The 24,813-nt window shown below is 41.5% G+C and overlaps 1 protein-coding gene across 2 annotated transcripts; it reads right to left on the bottom strand.

The window, feature by feature from the left end:
* Positions 1-37: 37 nt before the first annotated feature.
* On the bottom strand, positions 38-14,247 carry LOC102313225 (nuclear receptor ROR-beta). 2 transcript variants are annotated; one of them, XM_005920539.3, is made up of 10 exons: positions 13,759-14,247; positions 8,030-8,115; positions 7,777-7,918; positions 6,562-7,086; positions 5,414-5,535; positions 4,819-4,951; positions 4,220-4,327; positions 3,394-3,504; positions 2,771-2,883; positions 38-2,685 (listed from the first exon to the last, which is right to left on the bottom strand). In XM_005920539.3, exons 1-10 carry the CDS (start codon positions 13,763-13,765, stop codon positions 2,524-2,526), a joined length of 1,509 nt encoding a protein of 502 aa, XP_005920601.1. In that variant the 5' UTR covers positions 13,766-14,247; the 3' UTR covers positions 38-2,523. The 2 variants fall into 2 exon arrangements, with proteins under 2 accessions (XP_005920601.1, XP_005920600.1); XM_005920538.3 differs by lacking the exon at positions 13,759-14,247 and having other exon boundaries at positions 8,030-9,204.
* Between the last annotated feature and the right edge of the window lie 10,566 nt (positions 14,248-24,813).

Genomic DNA, 24,813 nt, shown 5'->3' with positions numbered 1-24,813 from the left:
ATAAATTGACACAAAAGCAAATAAATTACACAAACACTTCAAAAGAAAAAGAAACAATTTATTACATTCTTAAAACCACATATAATGTATCCCATTGGACAACAATATACTGTATATCGAGCTGTGTGACTCTTGGACTAGTAATATACCTCTTGTACATTTTGTCATACAGGGAAAGAGAAGGGAGACAAACATTTTTTTGTTTGAAGTTTTCTTTCTTCAATTAAAAAAAAAAAATAGATCACTGACTTTACAAGACGAAAGTGGAGACACGTAAAGAAAAAAAAAATGTGGAGAAAAGACAAATAAATGAAAATCACAGCAAAAGAAACATTAAACCCAATAACGAAATTCATCCTGAACTCTAACTTATTTACTTTATTTATTTTTTGTAATCCTATGCATCTTAAATTTAAAGTTACAATATTAGGACAAACGGGAAGGGCTTTGACACTTTGTGAGTAACATTCACAAAAATAACTTACGTCCACAGTGATTATGGTTATGCGTTTCATCTTAGGTGCAAAGGTGTGAGGAGTACAAGGCTAAAAGACGACACTGGTAATAAAGGGACAGGAGATCACAGCTAGCTCCCTGAGCAGCAGGCAGCAGGTCCTCGGGCTCTGCTCGACAACCATCGCCCATCGTAAGACATTTATCCCCATCTCTATGCTAAAATAGAACCTTTAGAACGTGTGTTATTTATGTACATCAAAAATGTAAACAGTTATGGGTGACTTTTGTGTGACAGGCTTCTAACAAAAGATAGCTCAACAGATTAAATGAAGTCTTAACTGGCATTGAAGCCCAACTCAGGGGGGCAGCTGGTAGCTCTGTCTGGCCTTAGACAAGTGTCCAATGAGAACGAGGAAAAGTATAAGTGCTTCGTAATAAGACAAGTGTTGGGTTTGGGACTACAGGAGGAGAGAGGAACAGCAAATGTACAAAATAATACAGTTGCACCAACCAGCAAAGAAGGTTAATGATACATATTATGGACCATCGTTATCCCGGCCTTTAACCACCTGAAACACTGTGAGTGAAGACAGTTTAGCTGTGTACTGACTGCTGGTTAGAAACAGGTGGGCAGTCCTGGTCTGTCCGCTTGTGTTATGCAGTTCCTGAAGTCGTCAGTTGCCTTTTTGCATTCTCGTTTCCTTACTGTTCATCCTCTTGTCTTTTTAGGCAGAGGGGAGGGCGGAGGGACGGGACGCCACAGTGCAAACCGAAAGCTGACAGTTCAAATTCAAAACAATGTTTGTTTCGTTAAGTTCGAGAACACCGGCTCCGCTGCTGTGTTGCATCTGCAGCAAATGTCCAACCCGTCGCTTGGGGTGACGGCCGCGCCTTTGCCCGGTTGGGGTTGTTGGTTGCCGTGCAAACCTGAGAGTATTGTCAGGAGAGGAAAAATCATCCAGGCAAAAAAAATAAAATAAAAAATTCCAGTCCAAATATCAGTTCTCCTCACATATCCATCCGTTAAAAAAAAAACAAAAAACAAATCCTCCTCTCACGTCTTGCTATCCTCTTCTCTCTCCCTCTCATGCCAAACGGAACTCACACATTCTAACTCTCTCCATACACTTATATACTATTATCTATTTACATTCTTATTTAAAATATTTCTTTTATAAATGTGTATATAAATTAAAGATAATTTCATCATGTCCTGTCACTAAGTGGCATTTACAAGGAAGGGGGTGCGTGGGACTGAGGTTTGTCATTGCATTACAAGAGCCTACAAAAAGGCAGCACCAAACACTGTCTAAATAAGTGAGTGAAACTGGTACTTAGCTTTTTGAGTTCAGCCGAAGTTGTGAGTCATGGAGAAAAACCCCCCACAAATTTTGACTCATGATCTTGGTCCCTAAGTGATGGTCAGTACAAGGATGCTGTCTGTATGAATACGCGGACATACCATACTGAGATGCATGAATATCGACTAAGAGCTGCAAGAACAGGGAGACTTGTTACTTGATGCAACTTTATACAAACGCTATTTGTAAAACTCTGTCTCGAAAGTGGCAGGGTTGTACATTCTCTGTTGTTTGTTTCTCGCTTGTGCACTGGTGCTTATTGATTTTTTTTTTTTGATTTTTTTTTTTTTGTGCTTATTGATGAGGTACATTCATAAATGGTTGGGTGATCCGCAGTGGATCACATGCTGAACATGTGTTAGAGCTTGCAGCTTTTACATGCTTAGTGGGCTGCTGTGGTATTATTATCATTATTATTATTACTACTACACCCATATGTGTGTTGTCAATGCTACAATATGCAGAGGACCGTGAGCATGTGTGGTCTGTAGTGTAAGGTGCTTTTGCCTGCTGGGAAAGTGGAGGACTACTTTGGGATCATGGGAGACGGAGAATTTAAAGTCCTGGATTGTCTCTTAACTGCTGGTTGTGGATCTTAAAAATCCTTACCCTTCTCTGTCTCTCTCTCTCTTTTTTTTTTTTTTGCTTCCCTACATCTTAATACACTTTCTCTCTCTTTCTCTCTGTCTTTTGCCTAATTGCCTGTCTAGCTGTCGGTGGAGTCCGGCAGAGATATCTCGCTGCCAAACACTTCCCGGTACAGTGGTGGGAAACTGTAGGCTGTCTCTGGGTGGACCAAACGGAAAAACTCCAGTTTATCAATGTGGAGGTTACAGATGGACTTCATTACAGGCAGCCTGGACAGCATCTGTGGGGATGAAAAAAATACAAGGGTAAACATGTGAATGCGTAACTGTGCGTGTTTAAAAAGGGCAACGTTTGCTTAACCTTACATTGTCCAGTTTCTCGTCAGATGCGCCACTCTTTTGTAGACTGTGCTGCAGAGCCAGATAGACTTTCTCCTGGAGTTTCTGAACCTTCTGCCCTTCTGTCAGCCAGGGTCGGTCTACAGAGATGACATTTAGATATTAGCCACCTACAGTGTAGGTTCTAAAGATGAGATTTTAAACGAAAGCCTTGATAGAGATGTGAGGGCTAGCTGACACCATCCAATCGAATAGAAACATCAAGTGTCAGGATTTCTACACCTTCTCTCCCAGCCTGATACTGTATATATCCCCAGGAAACGATAAATAAGGTAGATTAAAGCTTCATTTATGCAATTATGTCATGAAACTGATCTACGCTTTTGTCATCCGAGCAACCCACAAATGTGATGCTGAAGCTGATACACGGATGCATGAAACCAAATTAAGGTTTTTTACTGCAAGTTAGCTTAATAATCAGTATTGCATTTAGAATAAACATCTAAAGCAAAACTAATACATGGATGTAAGTGTAACCTGTTTTCTGATTATCACTATTATTTTGCAGTCAAATGTGTAGCTCTTCTCAAGCTTGTTTGCTTTTATAAGTGTGTATGAGCGACAAGGAGATGTGCATGAAAGATAATCACCCGGCGTTAGAAGGACAGCAGCGCTAAAGAGAGCCATCTCGTCGTCGGACAGCTGTAGACGGCAGAGTCCTTTCCCCAGGTCAAACACTGCACTGACGAGATCATCACAGCCTGCACACATGCATTGTGTTTGATAAGTTAATTGTCAGAAATAATAATCATAAAGGTAGCACTGCTTAGAGAAACAGGACATGCATAGAGATTGAAGATCTCGGTCTCTCTCCCTGATTTGGAAATTTCATAACAGTTAAATGAGCTGCTTTCTTACTCAGATTACTGTGTATCTGATTTCTTAGAAGTATTTGAGAAAAGGGAAAATCCTTCCCCACTGACCAATCTGTCTTTTAAAATGAGACCTGAGCAGCATTCCTTTAAATGAGTTTAAATGTTTTTAAAGCTGATATTTCTTCTGTTAGAGCGCACCGGTGATACCGCAGAGGCAAAAATGAGGCAAAAACTGGAAAATCCATCTGCAGGGTTTCAATTAGCCCTAATTAACGTTAATATCTGTTCTCGTTGTGACGAACTGCTGCTGATAAAAATAAAAGAGAAATAACTATCTTAGAGAAAAAGCATTACAGTGACAGTTATGACTGTTATGTCATTTATAATAATGATTTGTGTTGATCAATGTAGGATTTAGGTAACAGGTATAGAGGTGTTGGCTGTATTTCTTTCAGTGGGATCACTGGCAGTTTTGAATGCACTAATGGTAGATTTGCATATTGCATTTAGAACAGATGTTTGATTATAAACCTTGCATAAAGAAAAAGAAATGTGATATTTCCGACATTTATTGTATTGTTTTTAATGCTCTGATACTCACCTAGTGCTTTGAAGAACTGAGCTGAAGCAAATTTTCCATTGAAGAAAATGGTGTTGTTGCTGCTGTTGAACGCTTGGCACATACGTATAAGGAGGACCTCCAGGCAACCTAAAAACGGAGCCACAGATAGAGCAAAAAAGATGGAGACAGAAGAAAGAAGGAGGGGAGGATAGAAAAAGCCCAAGATACTCCAACACGTACAAAACAAACAACAAGATGTAAGCAATTTTGACCCAGATTGAAGGACGGCATATATAAGACATTTTTGAACAGTTTTAAAGTGTTTTAAAAAGTTCAAAACATTTACAGAAATGCATTGTCAGATATATGCAGGTATTCAGGTAACATAAAATTATGTTTTGGGTTTTTTTCCCACCAGGATTGCGCAATTTGATGTGTTCGGTACAGTGTTCAGATCAGGAGCGTATAGTTTATTCAAACAAACGAACGGGTAGTTAAAACAAAAGGCAAAGGTAGAGTTGGAGACAAAAAAAAACAAAGCAGAAGGAATCACAGTTAGCAAGTTTCAACCTTTGTTTACTTACGAAGAACAAACTCAGTGAACAGAGTATTTGCGCTTTCATAGACTGTGCACTAACCTGCTTTCAGCAAAATGATCTGATCGTTCTGACACAGATCCATGAAGCCTGCAATACGTTTGGCAAACTCCACAACGTATTGGATTGCGTTGGTAATGTGGTGTGCACACTGCTGCCACATCCACTCAGCAGACTGAAAAGCAAAGTGTGCAAGAAAGAAGAGATTTAAGTTCTAAAAGTTCATCAATGTCACAATGATAATGTGATGGACAGCATCCTGATGCCTAGCCTCCCATTAAAAAGAAATACGATCATTGATGCCCAAATATTAATATAGATGTAAATAGTTTTGTTTTTCTGTTAAGTATAGAAAAACTTGCATATTACAGTACATCTTATGGACACATGTGTCTTTCTAATTTTCCGACTGACTCATAAAACCACAATATGGATGTTCACGGTTAAGAACATGCCAAGCAATAGTGTGGCTTACTGTGAGTTTTAGATGAGGACTGGGGGTGTATGCCACTGAAGAATAAGCTCCATCATGCTTTGACTATATAACCCATGCTCACTAATAGGATCAGTCTTCTTGGTTTAGGTCTTTTTTTTCTTTTCCTTATGATCTTCAGGAGGGCACGTGCGGATTATTTACCTTGTTCTGAAAAGCACGCATTTCTTCAGGTGTATATTGTACATAGTTGAATCTCTTCATATCTTCGGCGCTGTACTGACACGTTTCCAAGTGCGACTTAACAATACTCTGAGTGATGTGCTCTGTAAGACAAAACAGGTATATACACACACAATCAGTGCTGTTTATTTGCGGTAGCACCGATTTTGCGCTTTGGAAAGACAGCATTGAGCTCAGCAGAGTTACAGTGTAACACTGGTATTGTTTACACATCTACAGACCATGGCCATGTGACCTTGAATTACTAGATGCTTTGCACCACTCTGCGGTTACTGCTGACTGACTCTGACAGGAGTGTTAATGGCTCATTTTCTCACCTTATTTCCACAGCCGTTTGTCATTTTACCACCTCCTGCATTTATTATTCACAAGTGGGTTTTTTTGGTTGATTTAAAAGTTCAAAAACCAAAACCCCATTCAATTTCTCACAGTCTGTTGTTGCAACACCTGTAAAGTGAAATGTGTTCACGCTCAAGATCTCCAGAGACCCGAAACACACCCATCCCTTCATCCGTTGCCGTTTTTGGAGAGATGATGTACTATATAGTTTGACTATTATTATTTTTTTGTGTTCTTTATAACACTTGCCAACGTTCTTTGCTTTTAGATTTAGCATGTATGACTCAGATTCCTTTTATTAAATCAACCTTTTGATGAACCGTGTCCTTGTATTGAATATGATTTCTTTTTTTGCTGTTAACTCTTTTTTCATGTAGTATATTATACTTATTGCTCAACCCTTTTGCTTGTTGACAAAGAAATACTTTTAGCATTTCACTGTAAATTCTCAAAGCAAAGCCTGCATATTTTACTTGAAATAATGATCCAGACTGACTCTGCTTTGCTTAACCAGAATCAGTCATAAGCTTCACGAACCATTAAGAGTGACTATGTCAAACGGCTGAAAGAAATATTAACGTTGCATGAAAAGCATGCACTAGGAAAATACGGACTTCTAAATCACTCTTCTCTTTTATTATATCCTGTCAAATAAAGTCCTGTTACACATCAGCCACCGCTATTTGACATTTTGAGGTACTCATGTACACACGGGTTTACGGGTGAAGAACAAGAACTTTTTTTTGTTGTTTATTATATTCAGCACTCACCAAGGTCTGTTATTGAGCAGTCATCAGGCAGCTGGTCCAGCAGTGCATGTGTGTTTCCCAGAAGCGAATGTGTGTGAGAGTGCAGGAGCTGGATGCCATTACTGTCCGCGCCATCCAGCATGGTCTGCTGTGGGGAATTCTGATTGGACATAGACGACGAAGTGGAAGAAGAAGACGATGAGTTGGAGGTGTTCCCGGCACTGGCTCCTCCGCCTCCGAGCAGCTCCAGGCTGCAGTATTCGCTGGCCTCCTCGGGTGTCAACGGCAGGTCAAACAGGTCAGGCAGCGCGGCGATGTCATCCAGGTCACTGAGGGTGGAGCTGGAGCCGCCGCTGCTGTAGGACCTGCTCAAACCCTCTTCGCCATCTTCCCCACCGCTGCCACAGACTCCATCTTCCCTGGGTAAGGACAGAGTGGCAGAGCCCCCGCTTCCAGACCCCACACACTCTTGGGACTTCTGGTGCTTCTGAACCTCAGCGTAGAGGCTGTCGCGCTGCTTCTTTGACATACGGCCGAACTTCACCGCTGCAAAACAGAAATACTTTCATTATAGTCGACAAACAAATTACATTTTACATGCTTTATTTATTAAATGTACAGTATGTGATTGACTGTCACGTTTAAGCTAAGATACAGATAAAGATTATTTTATGTTGCTGCACAGTGAAAATGGAGTTGAACTCATTCATTCCACAGAATAAAATAAGTATAATATAAAATAGCAAATATAAAAGCTTAAATAAAGTTCTGCTGAAAAGATAAAAGGATATTGCACTTTCAAAATTTTTTTTAGGTTAATTCAAGAGCTTGTGTAAACATTTCTTCCTCAGTCTAATTGTAGGATATGTTACCTCACTTTGAATCCCCTATTTCTATATATGAGCACTGTATTAGCCCAGGCCTGGGTAGCAGACACATAATATTTGTCTTCTTTCTGCAGCCCACAGAACAGGTCTATATGTGACCAACCCTCTTACAACAGCTGATCTCGATCTTTACTGGTGAGGTCTTCAAATTCCTCTGGCATCAGCTTTGAAACCGATGACACCCACACGCCTTACGTGTCACTGAATACACACATATATCTTTACTTCCCTTATTTAAGCAAGTCTCAGATTAACCAAATAGGTTGTGATAACTGTTAAAAGTTTAAAGACTGAGGAAGTTGGTAAGGTGGATAAAGTGCATGGTTTTTGCGTGTATTTTGTTTTTTACCATCTCGGCTCATGCCCAAAGCCAGACATTTCTGTAGGCGGCAGTGCTGGCAGCGGTTACGGTTGGTTCGGTCAATCAGGCAGTTCCTCTGACGGGAACAAGAGTACATGGCATTGTTCTGCTGGCTGCGACGGAAGAAACCCTAAACACACACAAGAAGACAAAATACAGACACTGCGAATGAGATGCAAACGTTCGATAAAACAGCTCGGTTAAAGTGAGATTTGATACCAAGGCGTTACTCTGGGCTCACCTTGCAGCCTTCACAGGTGATGACTCCGTAGTGGATTCCTGAGGACTTGTCCCCGCAGATCTTACAGGGGATGACCTCGATCTGAGCTGCATTGATGAAAAGAAACATGGAGGAGATATCAGAAAACTGCTCCTTAATGTGTCTCAAAATTAAGAGGAAAGCCGTGCTTCACATTAGGCTTTCAGACTACATATTCAGTCATACTTTGGCTTTAACATCCAAACACACAACACAAAAACAGGAAGAAAAATATTTAGTAAGACTTACAAAAATAGTTTCATACAAGTCCATATTTGGCAAAGAAATGCTGTTTTGCGCTGGCTTTCCTTTCTCCTAAATAAGGAGTCCAACATCTATTGTCCACAAAGCCCTACAACTGTTCAAAATCTGGAAAAGTTTTAGTTTCACTCCCAAATTCAATCAGCTTAATACAATTAAAGCTAGTCCTACATCTCTGTTCCCTGAGCCAGGCACAAATTTAGCCTTTAGACCGCGCTATCCCGATTTCTCCATCAAACGCACCACTTTTACGCCTTCTGATCTCTGAACTTCTTTGTGTTGTAAACTGCTCGGTACACCATATGATTAACTGAAAACAATGCACCTCAGGCCTTTTCATTGGTATTGGTAAGAAATTATTACCGTATTTTGACATTGACCCAGACCACTCAAAAACACATCTTGTAATTAGTCCACTCAGTGATCTCCACTATGTAGCACTGGCATCGATTATTTGTTTAATGTCAACAACCCCATAAACAAACCGTCCCGCAATTAGCACACAGTGTATATGAGAACTTGCTATAAACTGTGTTTGTCTGCGCCCTGTAAATGGCCCCCATGAGGGAACAGAGTTCACAACCACATATGAAATCACATGACACTTGCACATATGACACATACACAAAGACTCGTTCTCTTTAGGTCGCGGTAGAGACGACAAGCTCTATATCATATGATAGTTACAGCAGAGGTTTTCTGCCTGTACTATCCTAGATTGATTTACAAAATCACCCTTTGTGCCGCGAGGATCACGTATGGAAAAGCACTTAGGGATTGAGAAGGAATTGTTGCACTCTTAGGTACTGGAAAACACAACTTTCCACTTCTTTTTTAATGACACAGTCGGCTGTCTCTTCTCTAAAACTGTTGACTGAAATACTCCAACTGATCAAGGCAGCTGCAGACATGCAATGGAAAAATATCACCCTCCCTCCCTCCCTTCCTTCTTCTCTTTCTCTCAGGTTCCCCTCCACCCCTCCCTCATCTCACGATTATATAACTCCTGTCTGTGAGCATTCCTAACAACACTCATTCAGCACGCTCACTCTAGCAACACTGACAACCCGCCCTGCTCAGCCTCTCTTTCTCCCACTGGCTGAGCTGCATTAGCAGCTTCTTGGTATTGGCTGAGTCATACGTCACTCGGGCGATGTAGCCTGTCAGCCCATGTGGACGGTCTGTCCTACTGACACACTTTCCCACTGCAGGGGGAGAGGGAGGCGAGCGCGATCCCGGCGCTGCGGAGCAGTTTTAAGGTGGAGCTGAACAATGCTCAGACTTCACCATAAAACATTTCCCTGAAGGCTTGTGGCCTGCATTAGCAAACTGGCTTGGTTACATAACAGCCAAATTTAACAAGAAAGGCAACGATAGCAGGCCTAGACAAACTGCACATTACCTAATATCCAACACAGGCCTTCACAGTTTTCTCCTACTTCTGTATAGATTAATTAGGGCTTCACCTTGCTTTTATATTAAAGATAAACTACATTTGCTAGAACTGTGACTGCCCTCTCTTCCTGTCCCTGGCTGCTGTCCATGCAAACCATACCATTTCTGAACTTGAATGTCAGTTATTCAGCCCCCACTCCTCTCCCAGGTCTTTGACATTGAGCTTCTGCTTCTATTCCTGTCCTGTGCTGAGAGCCAGAATAACACAGATGCCCAGCCAGCCACCCCTGTTGCTACAACCACACATACATACTTTCATGGGCCTCTTTTCTGAATCTGTGCAGACATCCAAGAAAAACCAGAGACAGAAACAGATGCATCTACTCTGTTCCCCTGTTTTAAAGTCGCTCTGAATAAGGAACAGCCATGCAGTTATACTGATTAGATAGAAAACAAAATCTATACAGAAAATTAAGAGGTATGCCTTAAAAAAGAAGCAGTCGGTGGCAAAATAGATTTTCAAATAGCAGCTATTTTAATTACTGGTTAACTTTCTTCTGATTGGCTGGTTAATGTTTGACGTAAAAACACCACTAGTGATAGGATGGTGAAAAATGCCCCCTCAAATTGACGCATTTAGATTTTGGACCAACACTGCAAAAGTATTATTTTAACCATTATTAAAGACTATGAAGCCCATGCATGTATTAGAAGCCATTTTGTCCTAATTTTTGCAGACTTTTGTGCCTTTAGTGATTAAGGGATATTCAGATGTCAGATATTTGGCTAATCTTTACAGAATTATTGCTGTTAGCTAACTACCTGATAAAAATTCAGCTGCTTGAAATGCTGATAGCGACACAGCAACAGTGGCCACACTAAACTGCAAAAAAACCCAAACATGTACCTTTAACCCTGAAAACTAGTCTGAAGTATGTGACCTTTAGCACTCTTCAGACAGCCAGCTCTCCAAAAGGATCAAGGTAGTTCTTCTTCTCGCTAACATAGCTCATATATCCTGTAGCTTTATTACTGGGTGACACATTAACTTAGTAACAAATGATGAGAAATGACGCAAATGGCAAACGCAGAGTATTGTTTGAGTACGGCAGGTGTTTCGTCTGTATGACTTTGGCGCACCCAAACCTTTTGCACAAAATAAACAGGGAACAGGCTCTTTGACGGTTCAGGCAAACACGTTGGCCTCACAGTGTTTATCAGGCAGCTAAATGTGTAACCTTGTTATCTCTAAAGAGGCTAATTCACTAGGGGTGGGGTATGGAGAGGCAAAGACAGAAACAGGAAAATCACTGACTTTGAGCTTCCAGCAGTTCACTTCTCTGCATCTAACGAGGAACAAACAGTCAGTAATTCACCCAGGAGCCGCCTGCCTTATGGGTCAAATGGTCAGTATGTCAGTGTGTCAGTAGCGTAATAAAAGAGAAAGCTGAATTTTTACCTTCCACATGTTCCCTGAGACATACGTGCAAGAACACACGCACACATGTCACTTCTCGATGATATAATCATAAAAACTAAATTATAAGGAGGACAATTTGTTTGTGTCAGTTTATTAAAAGGGTTAAAATAACAAGTGATACACTAAGATTGATCCTAGTCTTTATAAAAGGTGGCGTGCCTTTAATTCTTTGCTACCTACTCATAATGACTGGCAGAAAATACCTTCAACAAAAGGTGGAGGCCTTGTGCTGGAGCTCTATACTGTACATACTGGAAACACTGAAGTGCTTGTTGTATCATGCTTTCTAATTGGGTGTAGGCTTACAGTGTTTCACAGAGCTGTATAACAACAGTCCACTGTGACTGTTCCTTGTTGCATTGGAACTACATTACATTGGAACCGTCTTAAACAACCTATGTGCTCAATTATATCTCTGATATATATATATATATATATATATATATATATATAGATATATATAGATATAGATATATATATATATATATATATATATATATATATATATATATATATATATATATATCTATATATATTAAACAAAACTCTTAGAATAATACAACTTAAAACACAAGAACTTGAGACTGCAGCATGCATTAAATTAACATATACAATTTGGCCACCCGTGCATTTAGCTTACTTTATTTAAAAAGATGCAAAAACAAGCAAGTGGAGGCCCAAGTTGAGGCCCCACTTGGGAGAGATTAGAACAGAGCTAAGAAAGTCACGGACCTCCTACACTGGCTGTCAGCTTATGACACGAGTCTTGTGATCTTTCACTGTCTGCTAGGTTATAAATAAGTGGAACACATTTTGTAGAAGTGCTGTCTAGTGCAGCAAACGAGGGGAAGTGTCAGAAGCCCAGACATCACAACAGGCCAGAGCCCATCTGCATGCCTAAACATTTGGAATGACTCAACACTCTGAAACCAAAACGATTCAAGATGGGATAAAATAGCAAAAAATGCTGATGTGCTTTTCCAGTGAGGACACGACAGGTTGTGTGACTAAACTACATTTTGAGTGCAGCCAACTAAGAAAGGGCTGTGGATTGTTTACATTTGAATATCCTGCCAGAAAGGGAAACTCCCTCCACCAGATACCCCCCTTCCCTACCTCCCCACCTCTCTATCTTTTAAGTACAAGAGAAAAAAAAAGATCTTTCTTCCCCTGCCAAAAAACCCCCAAACTCCTTGCAGGTAATCTCCTTTCCTGTACATGATAGATAGTAATCCTTGCTCTGGCCAAAACTCCCAAATTGCCAAACATAAACAGATCCAACCATCAGAACACTATCAGCCTCTTTAAAACCGCTGTAATTGGAGGGGGTTGTCTTATATGCTGCCTCTTTCCAACGAGTAAAAAGATTTCATATGAAAGTGATTTGCATTTTTTGCAAATCTGAGGACTAGTTTGATTTCATGTGAAATCGTATCTATCTTTAGTATTTCATTATAAAAGCCCCTTCCCTTTATCACTTGGAGCTGCCCTCTTCCCAGGCCAAGGCCAAGTTCAAGTTCAAGTTCAGCCTGTGTCAGGGAGCGACACCGTGAACATCGAGCCTGTAATCGCACATGAAGCCGCACGTCCGGGCGGCACGACGCTTCCCGGAGCCGCTTCCCCTCCTTCCGCTGTGTGTGCTGTATAACGTTGGGTGACATAACTAGGTCAGTGGAACAGCCAGGTCCGTCTCCCTCTGTAGACTCACACAGTCGGCCATGCTGCCACAGCCACCGCATCACAACAATAACACAACTACACAAACTGCTGCTCAGATCCGTGTTGTAACATCAGCTGCAAAAAAAACAACAAAAAAACAACAACACGAAAACACGCGCATTTGAAGGGCTCTTTTATTTTTCAAATATATGGAAATATTAACAAAATATATGGTTATAAGTTTACAAATTCAAGATTATGTCTTAATTTATAATTATTATGATGTTCGATTGTGTGATTATTGCTAAATGTGGCCTATTTAAGCTTTAGTTTAGCCGATTAGACACCTGATAAGGTCAAATAACATCTCGATTACATAATTCTAGTTTTGGTTAACAACATCCTCCTTCCACGCCCCTCCCTCTCCTCATTGCATAACCCCAACATGGACGCCCTGGCAAAATTTACAGGAGTCTCAGGTGAGATCGCGCTCACACTTCTAAGTTTCCTTATTTATTTATTTAAAAGGGTAGGTTTGTAAGGTCTGCCACTGCACAAGTTACAAAGCACAAATGCGCATGTGTGCATTTAGGACTTGGTCTGATGTTATCATAATAAGCAGATGCATAGGAAAAAAGAAAGAAAGAAAAGTAAACATGTATAACATTTAGCATTTGTCACGAGTGAACGCCATGCCTCCAGCGCTGCGTCCTTTAGCGTTTGGCGTGCAGCTCTGTGCGCCTATAATCCAGTCATGAGGGATTAACGCGAACTGAGAGGAAAACAGGCGCACTCCTAAATCCCTGTGCGCACACATGTGGCTGTTCCAGCCCGTACATAACCACAAAATACAAAGTTCACCCCCAAAAAACACACGCATTTATTGTGACATTTTTTAAAAAAAAAGTAAACTTACCTCTCATTTTGGTGTTTTCTTATTTCTGGAAAGAACGACGAAGACTGGACTACATGGGTTTACTGTAAGTGACAGTGGGGAGAGAGGGGAATACGGCGCTGGAGCCAGAGTCAATTTACTCTGTAAATATTAACTTCGTCCCAGCTGCAGGCAGCTTTCGCAAACCACGGCAGGGGAAAGAAAAAAAAGCTATCCGAAACTCTTCTTTTTTATCGCTCGGTAAAGTCCGGGGAAAATAAAAGAGTGTACGAAGTCGCTTTGGTTCGCATCGTAACTGTCTCCGCGCACTGGTGAATAGATTTGGATCAACTTTTTTTTTCCCTCCTTCTTCTTGACAGAATAGTCCCACGGTGGAAGAGCGGTGCTCGGACCCCCCCTTTTTGCCTCTGTGACTTCTCCGCCTGCTTTCCTCTCAGTCTACCCTGCTAACCTACTTTCTCCAAGCGTGGACTCTCACATGATCTCACTGCCGACAGCTCCTCTCTCAGCTCTCGCGGGGACGCGCAGTCGGGAGCGCGTTTAAGGTGGCTTGGCGTTTGATTCACTAGTTGTTTCCCCCCCCCCCCATCCCGACTCCTGACAGCACACAGTTATAGTGTGAGAAATAAATATTATTACCATCCAGCAGGGAAAAGGAAGGCAATTAAACCTGCAGTCAGTTCTGCTTTAACACACTGTTTCCCCTCATTTAAGACATAATTTACTGTAACAGCACAGGTTGTGACCTATAAATCAATGTAAATTTAATACCTGTCTAATCAGGCTCTTGCTGAAGATGTAAACAAGCGTCATGATGCTATCAAAAGGCTGTTGTTTACCAGAGAGTACTCCCCCCCCCTACACACACACACCATTTGTTGCATATTTTCCAGATTTGCATTAATGGTGTATGGAAATGTGGCCTCAATGAAATGCAAAAATGAAAGGCTCAAAATGAATATTTCTTCTGGAAACACGCTTGACATTCAAGCTGATAAACTAATAATCAGTTGGGTGCTCATTGAAGAATAAAGTAAGTGACTCCAGCTCCTCAAATATTGGTTTCACGGTTCAAAGCATGAATAAAATCGCGCTGTTTCTCCACTGACTCAACTTTTCCTAATTGTACAATGCCTCTTCTATTCAGCCTCTGTGCTTATGTCACCTTTTGCAGTTCTCGTCCCATTCCTGAACATTTATGAGCGACCTTTCTCCTCAAAGAGAGGGAGGGAGGGGGGGGGGGAACAGAGGGGTAAGTGGATTTAGATTATTGTGACAAGGACTGATAGACTTTGTGGGTCTGTAAAGTATTTATTTCAGCTTGCGCACTCAGATGAGCTTTGTTCCTCAGTGGTGTTCATCTGGATTTGGAAGAATAGATGGGAAAATATTCCTGGCTGTTTTCCCGGTGATTGCTCACCATCTCTCAGTGTATTCTCGGTGGAACTGAGCAAAGTTTAGACTCAGTAACCTCAGGTTTGCTTTGCAAAAGTCTGGTTCCTGTTTCGTGTTCATATTTCTGCACTGCACATGCAAGGGCATGCAATAGAAACCCTGTTATCGCATTTGCGTCTCATTTATTTAATCTCACTATCAGGTCTCAACATTGCAACAATTTTTATTGCAGATGCATGTGTTATTCTGTTGCTCTTGTGAATCGTTTGTTTTCATGGATTCTTTGTGTGGTTGTTATAGCAAATCTCTGTCTTTAACTGATTAATAACAATAAAAGGGATTTGAACTCTGATGAATATGTGTGCTTGGGAAAGTATGAGCCTGTGGGTGTTAATGAGGATCTGGGAGGGTAGAGGAGCAGGAGGAGTGTGTGTGTGTTGCCGTAGCGGGTGGCCTTATGATGCAATGCGCTGGCATCACTGTTATGAAACAGCATGAAGGCAGAGATTACTCAAACTAGGTTAGTGGAGCAGCTGAGCACAGAACACCTACAGCAACAGATTTTTTTTATTTTGTTTCCTTGCTTTCCTCTATACACAGACACACACGCACAAACACACACATACAGATGTCCAGAGTCATTTATTTTTTCCTCCAGAGATCCTTTTCCTCTTCCCCTTCCTTGTTTTTCGTATGTTATCTTTTTTATTTATACACTTCCTCGTACTCATCGGTATTAGCCAGCGTGAAATAAATTCAAACTCCTCAGTATTTTTAATCCTTCACTCACGATAAATATCCTCTTCTTTGTGGCACAGTTTTTCTTTTTTCGTGTTTTTCGTCGTGCGTGCATCTCCTCCGAAGCCCCCCTGTTCTGTGTTTCCCTTGACAACCGCAGCAACACTTTGACCTTAGCTCTTACGTAACGGCTGTGCTGCTCAGTTAGACAGCGGAGGAAGCAGAAAGAGAGACAAAAAGAGGGAGAGAGAGGGAGTTAGTGGGAGGCGAAGGGGGGCTTCGGCATTGGCTCTTATGTGGCAGACATTTTGTTGATAAAGTAAGAGGTGAAGAGGGAAGAGGCACGGAAGAAGAAGAAGAGCTTAGAGCTGGAGAAGACTTTGGAAGGTTGCCAGGAGAAGCATAACAGGATGAGGGAGCAGATGGGGAGGCCGGCAGAAGTCATATATAAATGGATGGATATTTATATCAGAGAGGTATAGAAAGGAGGTATGCAGAAAAATTGGCTCTCTGAGATGAAACAGGCTGTGAAAGAGCCCTTTGAATAATGTGTATAAGAACGTGTAGGATGGGGAACTATAGCTAAACACATGGAAAAGCACAGTGTAGCTGCTTTTAGTTCAGAGTAATTGATTTTTCACATTTTTCCACCACCTACTGAATCTGCGCTTGCCACTGAATCTTTGAATCTCAGGCAAGCAAGCCTTTTTTGTCATACACAAGGTCTTGTTGTGAGGAATGGAATAAGGTTTCTCCTGACTGCCATCAAAGCCGGTATAACCTCGTGCCTGCCCAGGGTTGAATTTAAAGTCCTCTCACATCAAAGAGTCTTTGTAGGGACGAGGGACCAACTGTAACTGATTGGCTGCACATGGTTTCAATGGGGCCCCATAGGCGATCTCGCTCTCTTTCTCTCTCCTTGTGTTAGCGGCATCACCTCCCGCCGTTCGCGTCTAGCTCCTCATACACATTTATATGCAAACAGGGGTCAGTTTAACCAACATTTTTCATGCACCACATTCACCGTTTCATGCCCTTTCATTTCCTAATTTGTACAGAAATGCTTTCACCCTCAAGAAGGTTGAAATTTAAACACACACACATGCACACACTCAGTGTGTGCTGGGCTGTGCCAGTCAGTTGGCTGGGATTATTTCAGGTTCTGAGCTGTAATCCCTACTTCCCTCATTCAGTTAAGCTCCCTGTTTTCTTCTGTTTCGAGGCTCCGTTAATCCCCCCTCCCCTCCGCTCTAAAAAGCCACGGCTCTGTAATCTGGACTGTGAGCTTTGCTGCGTCACTAGGTCAATGTGTCAGAGAGAGTGCAAGCGCTGTTCTCTCCTGTCACAATCTACTTTTTTCTCCATGTTTCATACATGTCATTCTCAGTTCTTTTTTTTCATCCTTTCAGCTCCTGTTACAACTTTACACGTGTGCACCTGCTTCATTTCGCTCCTAGTTTCCCCTTATCGGTTTCATTTTTCATGTACTGCACAACTTCACAGTTTGATAAAGGCTGAGGGATGAATAGTGCGAGTTCAATCATGGGTCACAAGGTACAGATTATCTCACCGGGCACTTCCTCAGCACTCCCTGGACTTGCATGCATCGTAATAGGAGCTCAGGCATGCTGTTTATAGTAGTGTTTTTGGCCTGTATAATAATCAGTTACAATAAAAAAAAAATTCAGTATCTGATTTGAAGGTCTAGCATCAACGGCACAAGGCTTGTAGCATACAAAGCCGCATTTGAAAACCAAAACGTGACAACATATCCCCAGTGACATTTTGATGCATATTGATGCAGCAGAATGTTCGGTTTTGATCATAGTGTCACGTTACGCTTGATAGACCAAGATAATGGATGGATAGGCTGGTGGTCTGCTTTGGCGTAGCTTTCTCTTCATATCTGTCTGAGCAATCTTTTTCTGTGGCTGGTTCTAAGTAGAGGCCCTCTTCGCTGCACTTTCCTGTGGTGTGCTGCAAGGTTTACTGTTTCTGTTATGTCTGTCCCCCCTTCAAAACATTTTGAGCCCTTTTAATGCCATTTCATGCCATCTTATTTGCAGATGACATTCCGTTATATCTATCTATCTATCTATCTATCTATCTATCTATCTATCTATCTATCTATCTATCTATCTATCTATCTATCTATCTATCTATCTATCTATCTATCTGTCTATCTGTCTGTCTATCTATCTATCTATCTATCTATCTATCTGTCTGTCTGTCTGTCTGTCTGTCTGTCTGTCTGTCTGTCTGTCTGTCTGTCTGTCTGTCTGTCTGTCTATATATGTATGTCTTGTAAGCTGTCTTGTAAGCATCAGGATGTTTCAGAGTTAAAGATCTTGTGTGTGTGAGACTCTAATAAACGTTAATAATGAAAACACAGAAGTCTTTGTTCATGCCCTCGATAGATTTGTGGCTTGCGTAATAGAAACTCGAGCCTTTTGCTAAATCCACCATCACCTCGGGGTAACTTTCGATTCAGCTTTTACTTTGGATGCTCATGGTTAATCTCTGGTTTATTCTTCTTTTTAATCACTTACGAAATATTGCCAAACTGAGTTTTCACTGTGTCACATTGATTGCAGCAGCTGGGTGCGGCCTTTCTGTATGGAGTCTGTATCTATATCCATGTTGGTCCTTTCCAGGTACTCCGGCTTACGCCAGAGTCCAAAGGCCTGCGTGTTAGGTAAACTGGTGATTTGCTTGTGTAAATGGTTATCTGTCTATCTGTGTTAGGCCTGTAGTAAACTGGAGACCTGAACAGGGTGAACCTAGCCCCTCACCAGATGACAGCTGTGATAGACTCCAGCCTATCCAAGAAAGGCTCCAAGAAAATCGATGGATGGATGAACAGACATTTGCAATACATTATGATCTCATTTGTTGGAACATTTGGTCACTTCCAATGAAATGTGCTGTCACCTAGAGGGGAAAAAAAGCAGACTTAATATTGAAGAGATTAGATGAGGTTATGCCGAGTATATTTCCTCAAGAAAAACAAACAAATAACAACAACATAATAGCCTAGCTTATTTAGTTGTAAATATCTTATGTTCTAATATTAAATTGCATTTCCTGGTGACTCTAAACAAGCAAATCCAAACTTGTTTACTGTACTTTCACAGGCATTTGTCTTATTTTCCACATATCTATTCAGTTACTGGATTTCTAGATATTGTCCCAGCAGTTTTCATCTTTCTAAAAAAAAAACATCCTGAGATTTTCTCAGTGGATCAGAATTTCATTATTGACCCACATAAACACTCACCAGCAAACGTGGCATGTGCAGCATACCAGCGTGTTTGCTAAACAGGACGCGTCTTTCTTTCGTGTTGCTAAATTCAGACATGTCTTCATGGAGAGGTTCTCTATCGTTATTTGAGTTTGTAAACGATTTAACCACACACGCACACACACACGCGCACAAGCCTATGTTTAAATTTCTCCAGTATGTCTGAACTTGTCTTGACAAACACAATCAGCAGCAAAGCTCTCGTTCTGTCACTCACTGCCTTTTCCTCCACCCTTCCACGTTTCTCTCCTCTTTGTTCTTCACAAAAGCAGGTTCACGTCCACACCCACGAATGCTTGAATAGAGCGAGAACTCTGTGGTGTTGACGCACTCGGACTACTCATGGAACCTCTGATTTAGAGAAGACATCATCCAAACAGTCGACAGCCGTGATTGATTGCATTCGTTCAAATCCACAACTGATAACAGTGGGATTTGGTGGGACGTCACACACTGTCCTGAATCTGTAGCTTGTGTACGTGTTAACAATACAGCTGAGATCTGATGCAAATACAAATGTATAGCATGCAAAGTTGTGGGAAGAGGGAAGACATGTTACTATGGCAACAAGGTTGTGTTTATCTCCAGCATGAAACAACGTGCTTTGCCATGTGAACTTGACCCAGTTACACCCAGCTCATTGTGACTGCGCACACACTGAGACACACACCAAATGCACCTGGATTAGCACATGTAATAGCACATGGACGCTGACAACAGTGTGATATTTCCACCCATGCTAATTAAGGCCAGGGAGTTCAGTGAATAGAAAGAAGCTAGTTCTTTTCTTTTCTCTTCTCTGTTTTCTTTTCCACCTCACAGTGATGTGTTTCCTCAATCACCGATGACCTAAATCTGCTGTGTGCCAACAGGCAGGGCACTACTGGACAACCGCACTCTGCTGCTTTATCTCAGTGTTGTCCTCCCATTTTCTTTCATCATCCCATACTCCCATCAGGTCCTTGCTTCCTTTTCTCTTAAATCCAGCCTCTCTAAGCGCCTCAAATGATCTAATCAGGGGAGAGCGATGCTTTTGTCACTCCATATTATGGCTAAAAAAAAAATCAGTGAATTAATCTATTTTTTTTATTTTGCAGCTCATTTATGGTTGTTGGCTGGAGTTTGTGATATTTTCTTGCTTGTGAGATCAGCTCTACACCTACAGATAGCAGGATCTATTTCCTGGTTGTTGTTTACCAAAATACATTTAGGAATCAGGCATGAGTGACATTGATAATTCAGTTCATATATAACCTCCCAGATGACTCATCGCAGCACAGCAAGCAGAAACGGAGACATCCAGTGTCGGGATTGTGCCATAACAGGCTGGACTTATGTAACACATGGAGTTAGCACTTGTGCTTATTTTGTGATTTCCAGTCCAAACTGTTCGAAGAACGTGTCAGACACATCGCAAGTAACAGGCCGAATATGTTATGGGTTTCACAAGTTGCAGATAAATGCATTCATTTCTATCTGCTATATCACTGGTGTGCACCAGCTGACTTTCTGTAAGAGGATGTTGTTCCCAAAGCAAACAACACTTTATGGCGGCCGCACTGTTCCTCCAAATGTGCAAAAGGCTGATCACAGATTGACAACCCCCACAAACATTATGCAATGCCGGACCATTATGTAATCTGTAATCACAACAAGAAGCCGGGCCAAATCATTGAAACTTTGGCCGATTAGAAGGTCCACATGGTGCAGCTGATTCATCTTGCCCGGGTTGGCATCTATGAAAGTTGTTTTTTGTGTGGCTGTTTTGTTGGATGTGTCAGTCAGTTAATGAAATGGAAGACTGTGCTGTGTTTTTCAGCTTCGGGAGGTTTGCAGAAAGTCTGCATTGCGTCACAGCAGGGAGCAGAGGAAAAAGGAAAGGAGACAAGCAGGAGGGGGAGAGGAACAGGGGCACAGCCAGGGTAGAAAGGGGTGTGTCTTCATTGACCTAGTTAGAGCTGTGGAAACCCCCACCTCCCTGCACCACCCGCCTCACTACTGACGTGTAAAGGGCACTTTCAAACAGTACCAGACAGACAGAAACGAATGCAGGGAGTCAGAGCGAGAGAGACAGGTAGGAGCGGATCAACAGACAGGCCCGTGTGAGTCAAGCAAAATGAGACTAGTGGAGCAAATATATCCACAAAATATATCAGATCAAAGTAGATCTGGGAAATATCTTTGTGAAAACAGGATAGGCCTTAAAGGGATTTCAAACGAATTAATGTGAACAACAGACAGCATCTGAAATATCAAACCCCTTCATATCCTGTGCAATATTAGATTTCTCCCGTTGTTCTAGAGAATAATATCTTTAAGGCATAAAGTAGCTTTTAATAAAATCACAAGATTGCCCCCTCCCCCCAAAAAATGTAATAACTGCAAAATGCATACTGTAATTACTGATAAACTACATCTAATCCGACATTTCCTCCGCTTTATAGAGTTCCTCATCTTGTTATGAATGTTAAAGGGTGTTATAATGGGAAATCGTGTGACTGCACTACATTGATTTGCAGGTATTTTACTTACTTAAGCCACTCTATTTAAAAGAGAGGCCCACAGTCAATGCTCATTTAATTCTGACCTTCAGGCTTTCCCCTAGGATCACAGTTTAGTTCACAGAGGACCCAGACGGATGGAGCCGATTACTCTTTTTTTTAAAAGTGACTGCAAAACTTTCCTGAAACCAAGCTGCAGGGCCTAAAATAGCTTTAACTAGTAAAAGGACAAGCTCACACTTTGAGCCTCTCTGCTCTGTCATCTGTTTTCTCATTATTTCCATTAAGCCCGTCAAAAAAAAACCTTTCCAGATTACATTTTCAGTCACTCCATATAAAATCAGTTGATCACTCTCAGTAGTTTTCGTCAGTAATTCCCTTCCCTTGGATGAACTTTCAGCCTGCTCCAACTTTTTTTTGTGGAAGTCCAAGTCTAACGCAAAAAATCTAACATTCTTCTAGTTCTAGTTTTCTAGTATTTCGTGCTTTGTCATCATAGTCCCTGAAAAATCATTGACAGGAAGTATAAGCTTAAAACCCACATTATGAATCAGTCACTCACACCATGACGGTTTTGTATAAAATGTTGCCAGGAGCCAGAATGACTAACATCCTGGCTCTTGCGTGTGTTGCCTGCTGCTAACTAGCACTTCACTGTCCATCGCTGTCTGGGCTTGTGCACTAAAACTTGAACTCACTGTGGGACCACAGCTGTATAAAGAATTATAATGATGATTATTACATGCATTATTATGGTTACGGTGACAAAAACACAAACACAAGCACACATATTCTGTGACCAATCTGTGGCCCTGTCTAGTTAAATTCCCATTGACTGTGCGGAGTCTGGCTTACATGAGTGTCACCCTCAGAAACATATCCTCATCATAGAAACACTTTGATGAGGACGTGTTAACAAAATAACTCATGAGCCTGAAGCTGTTTCATCAGGCAGAATAAAGGTAGAAAAAGTCCCGCAGATGTCTTGGTGAGCTCTCAGTCTGTTTCAATGATCTGTGCATGCTCATAAACAGATGTTGAATCCTGGAGTCTTCGGCTGTTGTGCTGTGACTGTCTGCTTTTGACAGCATTTGGAGAAATCATAGGTGGTTTCTGGTTCATCTGCTGACAACAAAAAATGACTTAAACATTTTCACAATCAGGGCTGACACACTGACACATATTTTCGAAGGATCGTCGCTTTCCTGTTTGTGCTTGGTGAAATTTGCTGCCTCCTCTGGTGCATTTTATCTTTACAATCTACTGTCAAGTGAAAAAGAAAGTTTACACCCCTTGATTCAATAGCTTGTAGAAACACTACTAGCAGCAATAATGGGAATTAACTGTTTTCTGTATGATTTCATCACTCTTCTCTAAAATGTTGCTACAGTTCATTGAGGTTTGTGGGTATTTGTTTATGCAGAGCTTTCTCAAGGTCTTGACACAGCATTTCGGCGGAGTTGAAGTCTTGACTTTTACCAGGTAATTGCAACACTCCAAGTTTTTTCTTTTTCAGGCATTCTTTGTTAAATTTGCTGCTGTGCTTTGGATATTTTTTGGGTTGCACAACCCAGTTTATCTGTTAGACAGATGGTCTCACATTTGACTCTAGAATACTTCAGTATACAGAGGATTTCACTACCAGTTCAATTACTGCAAAACAAGCCCAAATCATCAACCCTCCTGTCATGAACTTTTAACATGCTGACTGAGGCCTGGACAGTTCTCTTTGAGAAATGAGCGGTTTGACCTTGGGGTGAAATTGTTCAGACGTCCACTTCTGGGAAGATTGGACACTGTTTTAAATGTTTTCAAGTTGTGATTAATTTCTCACGCTGCAGTCAAGAGAGTAGAATACTGAGTCGGGACTTTAAAGTAGGGAATATAACTGGCGAAGAGAGCGAGCTTTCTGAAATAATGCACAAAATGAAGGTAGATTTATCATTTTTTGCAGGAGACAAGGTGGAAGGGGAGCAAGAGCTCAGCATTAGAGGGGGATTCAGTGTGTTCTACCATCGTGTAGATGGGGAGAGAAATGGAGTAAAGATAATTTTGAAGGAAAAGCATGTAAATAGTGTTGTGGAGGTGCAGAAAGTCTCATACCGTATCATGAGTTTGAAACTGGAAATTGAAGGGGTGATTTTAAATGTCTGTAGGGCATATACCCCACAGCCTGGATGTCAGGCAGAAGACAAAGAGGAATTTTGGAATAAACTGGAATAGAGTGTTCTCAGGGGAGAGCGACCAGTGATTGGAACAATTTGAGTTCAGTGGACACACTGGTGAAGTGAACAGAGGTCTTGAGGAGGTGTTGGTAGATGTGGTGTTAAGAAGGGAAATGCAGAAGGACAGATGGTAGTGGATTTGGGGGAAAAAAGGATGGAAGTAGCCATAGCCATCAAGATATATTTCACAAGGTGACATAATATTGGGTGGACTACATCGTATCCAGGAAGTGCAACCGGAAAGACAAAAGAGATGTCAGGGGAGAATGTAGTTAGGTAGCACTGGATGGTAGCATGTATGATTTTAGAAATCAAGAAGAGAAAGCCAGTGAAGTAGAGGCTAGGACAAAATGGTGGAAGTTGAAGTAGGACGAATGTTGCACAGAGTTCAGGGAGGGGTTGAGACAATCTCTGAAAGCTGAAGTGGAAAGGAAAACGGCCAAGAAGGTTTTTGGTGTATCCTCCAGACAGAGGAAAAAGGAGACTTGATGGCTTGGTGTACAGCTAGAAAGAGAGGTTACAAAAGCAAATGCAAAGGCTTATAGTGAGCTGTATGTGAGGCTAAACACTAAGGTGGAGAACAGGAGTTGTGTTGATTAGCTAGTTAAACAGATAAACTGAGGTGGAGTGGACGTGCAGTAGTGTAGGGTGATTAAGGATAGATATGAAAATGTGCTAATATGTAAAGAGAGTGAGTTGAGAAGTTGAAAGGAGTACTTTAAGGAGCTCATGCTTAAAGAAAATGAGTGAGAGAGGAGGATGGGTGGAGGGCAGTTAGTGAATCCGGAAGTGGAGAGGATTAGTAAGGAGGAAGTGAGGGCAGCCAAGAAGAGAATGAAAGCATGCTGGTCCTTAGGTCTGTGAAGGTTCTCAGTCATCCAGGTCATCGCAGTCAAAGGAGCTTGCAAAGAAAAGC

Source organism: Haplochromis burtoni, unplaced genomic scaffold (assembly GCF_018398535.1).
Source record: "Haplochromis burtoni strain Fernald_Lab_line unplaced genomic scaffold, NCSU_Asbu1 Contig_41, whole genome shotgun sequence".
Taxonomy (NCBI): domain Eukaryota; kingdom Metazoa; phylum Chordata; class Actinopteri; order Cichliformes; family Cichlidae; genus Haplochromis; species Haplochromis burtoni.
This window is presented reverse-complemented; position numbering and strand designations above follow the sequence as displayed.

Excerpts from the sequence above, each read along its gene's own strand:
- LOC102313225 (XM_005920538.3), bottom strand. The coding sequence starts at position 8,137 with ATGTTTCTTTTCATCAATGCAGCTCAGATCGAGGTCATCCCCTGTAAG. Across the intron at positions 5,536-6,561 it reads CTGCTCAATAACAGACCTTG|AGCACATCACTCAGAGTATT; the intron begins GTGAGTGCTGAA and ends TTTGTCTTACAG. Across the intron at positions 4,952-5,413 it reads TGCGTGCTTTTCAGAACAAG|TCTGCTGAGTGGATGTGGCA; the intron begins GTAAATAATCCG and ends TTTGCTTTTCAG.